The sequence below is a fragment of the Onthophagus taurus genome, chromosome 6 (assembly GCF_036711975.1).
Source record: "Onthophagus taurus isolate NC chromosome 6, IU_Otau_3.0, whole genome shotgun sequence".
Lineage (NCBI taxonomy): Eukaryota > Metazoa > Arthropoda > Insecta > Coleoptera > Scarabaeidae > Onthophagus > Onthophagus taurus.
The window spans coordinates 15,567,274-15,573,887 of NC_091971.1; the positions used below are offsets into that span (position 1 = coordinate 15,567,274).

At 31.2% G+C, this 6,614-nt stretch overlaps 1 protein-coding gene across 1 annotated transcript; it reads left to right on the forward strand.

The window, feature by feature from the left end:
- Positions 1–68: 68 nt before the first annotated feature.
- On the forward strand, positions 69–2,107 carry LOC139430078 (uncharacterized). The gene is made up of 2 exons (XM_071196701.1): positions 69–174; positions 232–2,107. The coding sequence occupies exons 1-2, from the start codon at positions 111–113 to the stop codon at positions 2,028–2,030; spliced, it is 1,863 nt and encodes a 620-aa protein (XP_071052802.1). The 5' UTR covers positions 69–110; the 3' UTR covers positions 2,031–2,107.
- Positions 2,108–6,614: the final 4,507 nt, after the last annotated feature.

Below are 6,614 nucleotides of genomic sequence, written 5' to 3' on the forward strand. Positions count from 1 at the left end.
TTTATATTTAAATAAAGAAGATTTCTGTATTATATGTATATTAAAACGTGATTAGAACTGTCATTTAATCAAACGTAACCTCATTTTAACCTCAACCGGTTAAAATTAAAATGCCTCGTTCTCGAATACAAAATAATGATTCTTTAATTAATAAAGAAGAAAATGGTTGGAAAGGTAATTATTTATTAATTTTGATTTAATTTATTTTAATTGTTTAATATTTTAATATAGTCACAACCAACAAGAAATCATTATCCATCTCAAAAATGAAATATTCTCGTTTATTACGAAGAGATTGTAAACATAACAGTTATTTAAATGGATTTAAAACTCTCCGAAAACAAGATGATGATTTTATGAAAGCCACACCGTTATTTGATGATTTTATTACTACATTAAATAATTTAAATTTTGATTTGCCTTATCCCATTGTTACACCTTATATTGTTGAAGAAGAAATTGATGAATGCGCGCAAATATTTAAAGAAAAAAAGAAGTATAGGGATAAATTAAAACTATATTCTAATGATTTTAAATTTGATCAAAAGTATTTAACAAAAGTTAAAGTCGAAAGAAGTAAATACATTAAGTTGCCACGGTATATGATTGATTTAGTTGCTGGTCATGTTAAAGATCCAGATGAGCAATTCGATGGTCTTTATAATTGGTATTATACCGGCGGTATTTTAGCTAAATTAACAACAAACAATGATGAAGAGTATTTAGTATGTCCATTACCAAATAATAACTTAAAAATAATTGCCATAAATGATTATTATAATAAAATTGAAAATATTGCAATTCCAAATTTTAATAATGATCCAATTTTGAATTTATCTATAAGTAGAAATAAAGAAAATTTTTTGATTTTGCGCCAAAGAAATTTAATAAACGTATTTAGTGTATTAGGAAACGATAATTTTTCACTCCTTAACATCTTTAAAACGTCAACACAAACAAAAAACCCATTCCTTGATGTTAAACAACTCAGTTTCAAAGAAATAGCATATTTGGATTATAACCGAAAATTGACTGTAACAAATTTAGATTATAATTCCTCAAAGAATTATAAATTTGAAAAAGAGAAACGTGAATTATCCGATCCTTTTTGCCAATTAGAACCAATTGATGAAAATACTTTAGGATTTATCGATCGAAATACATTGAGATTTCTTGATTTTCGATCATATGAAGAGCAAGCAACGCTTGATATCGACGATAAATTATTTCTATGTGATGATATTTGTTATTTAACTTACTTAAAAGATTCCCCTTATTTATTTATTGCCACCGTACATAACATTAAAAAAATCGATTTTCGAACTAACAAAATCGTCAAAACTTGGGCTCACATGTTAACTGGACAACCCTCTATGCTTAAAATTGAAAAATCAGTTTGGGACAATCTCATTTACGTGTCAACCCAAAAATATAACGAACGAATCGTTTTAAATAGTAACGAAGAAGAAACAAATCTCGTTCAATTAATGCCAAACAATTTCGATTCATTCAAATATTTTAATTCGATCGATTTCGATTTAAATTATAACCGATACGAGAATCGATTAAAATTTTGTACGGCCGGAATTGAAATGAATCAAAAGAAAAAATCGATTTCGTTTTATTGTTGTAACACGTTGGGCGATATTTTTCAAACGAATTTAATAAATTCTTCAAAACGTAAAAGTAACGATAAAGATTTGGGTGCATCTCATTTCAAAAATTGGAGGGAATCTTTCGAAAGGAAAATAAATCCTTGTTTTGGGACTCATTTGCGCGATTTGAGCAATGTTAAATATATACTTAAAAAGTCGATTCAGGTGGATGCTTTAAAGAGGTATGAACAACCTAATAGGAAATTATCTAGGTTTATTGCTGAGCATACTATTGAAGACACCGCTTTTGCTCATATTTGGTTGGATGATGAAAATAATACTGAAAGTGAAACATTAGCACCTATTATGTCTGCTGATAATAAAGTTTCTAATTGGTTAGAAGGTGTTAAATGTGATGATGGATATGATGAATGATTATAATTATTAAAGATTGAATTAATTTATTTTTGTAAACAATTTTTTAAAATTTTAATATATCTTTATTTAAGTAATTTTGTTGTTTTAATGTAACTTTTTTTTCGTTAAACACTTCTTTCTTAATAATGTTAGGAATTTAATAATTATTTTATACAGGGCTACATTCTTAGATGGTTTATAACTTCCATACAATGTGGAGTTTTTTTAGAGGATGACCAGTATGACCACCCCTACATTTTTAAATAGGAACCCCTGTCGAGTTTTACCTTATTTTAAAGGTAATTAAAAAAGAAACAACCCCGATATCTTAATTAATGTTTCCAAGAATTATGAGGTTTTATTTCGACTGTTGATTTAGAAATCGGTGGCTACGAATCATTAAAAGAGTGATTCTTTCTTTTTCGGTAAGTTTTTGCACAATTTTTGGAGTTAATAAAAGCAAATTTTAGAAAACAAGTTTGTTTTAACTAAATAATATTAAAAGAAGATAAGTAAACTTAAATTTAATAAGAGAGAGAGATGTTGTGGCGCAGATGTTATTTTGTGACAATGACACTGTAACTGTAGTTAAACAAAACAAAATTGTTTTCTAAAATTTGCTTTTATTAACTCCAAAAATAATCCGAACAAGATCTTATGATGAAGTGTGACACGTCTTCAATGATTTTTTTCATCAACGACCACCGATTTCTAAATCAACAGTCGAAAATACTGTTCGAAGATTTCAAGAAGAGGGAACTGTGAAAGATCTTCCGAGAGCTTGTAGACCGAAATCTGCAACAACTCCAGAAAAAACCGAAGAAGTGTTACTGTCTTTTATTGAAGAACCCTCAAGTCCCTTATTAAAAGCGTCTCAGGTACAGGGTGGGCAAATTTGGGTGTTATTATAGGCTATCTCAGAAACTATAAGAGATACAAAAAAAGTAGGTGCCATGTCCCGGTCTCTTTTTCCGAGACTAATCCAATCCCGTAAAGACCAAATCTCTATCTTCTTTTGTTTTTAAGTTATAGCCAAAAAGTCAAATTTTAGTGATTTCAAAAAATGCTCATATTTCGTTTATTTTTGAAATTAGAGAAATGGGGTTAATGCATTCTTAAGACACTTTTTTGAGTAGAATATACTGTCGTTGAAAAATTTTTAACATAGCTGATAATTTTTGAGATATAACATAAAGTTGTATTTTTTTAAATACAAACTATACTTTATTATGATATTACTGAAAAGAGCATATTTTTAGCTTTCCAATGATGTATCGCACTCATGATGTTTCTGCGGAAAATAAGCGTTATTTTTCAATTTTTAAAATATTAAAGATTAAAATTCAAATTTTTAATTATAGTAGGCGAGGAAAACGCTAAATACTACTTAGTTACTATAGCAACGTGAGTTTACTTGTCATTTCATTCATGAATTTTGCGAAACGAGTTTCCCGTTTAAGAAGTTCCGCATTATCTTTAAATAAAACGATAAAATTAAATATAGAATATATTGGAGTCCGCTTTGAAGATGATATATAAGTCTTCATATCCCCATTCAAACGGTGTTTCAATGGAAAGTCCGCTCCCAGTTTAAGATTCCTAATTTTCCTCTATCTCACCCAATTTCAAAAGAAAAGATTGCTGATATCAAAAAACTTCTACATCTTATGTTTGGGGAAAACTGGGAAAATACTACCGAAGATTTCATTCATTGATACCGAACTGTTCTAATCTTACAACCAGTAAGTTGAGTAGAAGAAGATGACAGTTTATGACTGTTTAGTTCCTGAAGTTGTCCATATTTAATTATTCATTAATTAATACATTTCTTGTATTTTTAATAAACAAACTTTAAATGCTAATCATTTTTTATTGGTGAACAAAGTCAGCGATAAGATGCTGAGAAATTTAAATTAACTATTCAAAGTTTTTATTCGTTGGTACAAAACCAACTTTATTCTGTCATATTCGTGCAAAACCATATATTATAGCCACTAGGTAGTATTTACTGTCCGGACACGCCTACTATAATCAAAATTTTGAACATTAGCGCTTACTATACAAATACACCATACCATATATTTTTAGCTTTCCAATGATGTATCGCATCATCATTGGAAAGCTAAAAATATGCTCTTTTCTTTAACATCATAATCAAGTATAGTTTGTATTTAAAAAAACACAACTTTGTGTTATATCTCAAAAATCATCAAGTATATTTAAAAGTTTTCAACGGCAGTATATTGTACTTAAAAAAGTGTCTTAAGAACGTATCAACCCCATTTCTCTAATTTCAAAAATAAACGAAATATGAGCATTTTTTAAAATCACGAAAATTTGACTTTTTGGCTATAACTTAAAAACAAAAGAAGATAGAGGTTTGGTGTTTGCGGGATTGGCTTAGTCTCGAAAAAAGAGACCGGGACATGGCACCTACTTTTTTCGTATCTCTTATAGTTTCTGAGATAGCCTATAATAACACCCAAATTTGCCCACCCTGTACATGAAATTGGTAAAAGTGCTGTCCACAGAATTTTGAACAGAAATAACCATTTTCACCTAGTTCAGTATTCTGTGAAATAGTACGTGAAAAATGTGATATTGACAGAAATTTTCTATTGAATGTTGTTTTCTCTGATGAGGCTACTTTCCACTCGAATGGTAAGGTTAATAGGCACAATTGTCGTTATTGGAGTGACGAAAATCCACGTTTAATAAGAGATCATACTCAGAGACCGCATGAAATTAATGTATGGGCTGGTATTATAGGAGAGAATGTAATTGGTCCATTTTTTATTAATGGAAATTTGGACTGAGACAGATATCTGCAACTGTTGAAAATCAAGTGGTTCCAAGTGTATGCGTATGCCCTAATGGTATTGACAATAAGTGGTTTCAACAAGCACCATCTTGTTGAAACCACATATTCTCCTTATCGATACATCCTCCACATATTCTCCTTATCTTAACATCACTCGATTTTTTCTTTTGGGGATTTCTGAAAAGTAGAGTGTATGCAACAAAACCAGAATTAATAAATGATTTGGAAAATCGCATACTTGATGAAACCACTAATATCACTAGGGATATGCTACTGATGGTTCAAAATTCCATTTATGAGCGTTTGGGTCATTGTGAGACCAAAGTAGGTGGACAATTTGAACATTTCTTATAAAAATCGTAATAAACGTGCAAAAAAACATGAAAACATTTTATTTTCCCATTTGGTAGTTAACCCGTCATAATTCTTGAAAGAATTAAGATATCGGGTTTTGGTTTATGGGGTTGTGTTTCTTTTTTCATTACCTTTAAAATAAGGTATAACTCTACAGGGGTTGTTGTTTAAAAATGTAGGGTTGGTCATCCCTTAAAAAAACTCCACATTGCATGGAATTTCTAAACTATCTAAGAATTTGTGCCTCTGCTCTCCAACTCGTTCCACAGTGTTGACCCTTCCTTTCTTTGTATTTCCTCTGTTGAGTACTGTAATCTGATATAATATTCTCTTCTTTCTTGTTGTCCATATTCCTCCACCGCAAGCTTAACCTCTCCCAAAATCTGTCGCTCCTCTGCTCAAGCCCATCTTTATAATTTATCGCTTGCTCATGATCATGAACAGTTTCAAGTTGATCTGAATCTCCGCCGCAAGCGACTACGACTTAATTAGTCAAAAGATCTACAGCTTTACCTAATAAAGCCGAGACTTGAAGCACAAAATGATGACCAGTTTCAGGTTGAAATAATGATAATCATAGGGTTATCATGATCAGTTTCAAGTTGATATAATTTTAATCACTCAGCCTTGACCGCAAGCAACCTCGATTTAATTAGTCAAACGATCTACAAGTCTGATTGATAAAGCCAGTGATAATGACCAGTTTACGACAAATCAATTTTAGGTTGATATAAAGTTAATTATTGAACCTCTGTCGCAAGCAACCTTGGCTTAATTAGTCAAAGCATCTACAATTTCACCTAATATGTATATCCGAGAAGCTGTAATATTACGTTACACCAAAAGGCACCTACAGTCGTCGATATCACAAACTATTTGCCAAGCTGTATCTGGATCTTCCCTTGTAAGAATGGACTTTAGAATTTTTAAGATTCCACCTCCATATTTCTGCTCCATACGTTATCACACTCTTCACCTATTCATCAAATATTATTTTCCGCCTGCACAAATCTTTTTCATGCAGCTTCATATTTGCACCAATAATCTACTTACCTTTCTAAGTCTGTCTAGTATGAGCCCCTCCCCATTATCTACTCGAAAGGTAAAACCCAAGGAAGTAAATTCTCTTACATCCTCCACCTTTCCCCGCTTCCATTCCCACTTGTCCCTTTTTCGTCTCCCAACCTTGGAAAATTTTATAATCTTCGTCTTTCCAATATTTACCACCAAATCCTTCTCCTCAAGGTATGTCTCCATCGATCTCATCAGCCTCTATGAATGTGTCTTTTCAGCTGTTACCAGTACTCCTCCATTCTGTCTTCTCTTTAACCTCTCTTCCATATCCTTTGTATACGCTGCGATTTTTGAGCTCTTTCAGAGCATTTTCAAGTTCGTCGAGTGTTATATTACCCATCGCATCGTTGTAG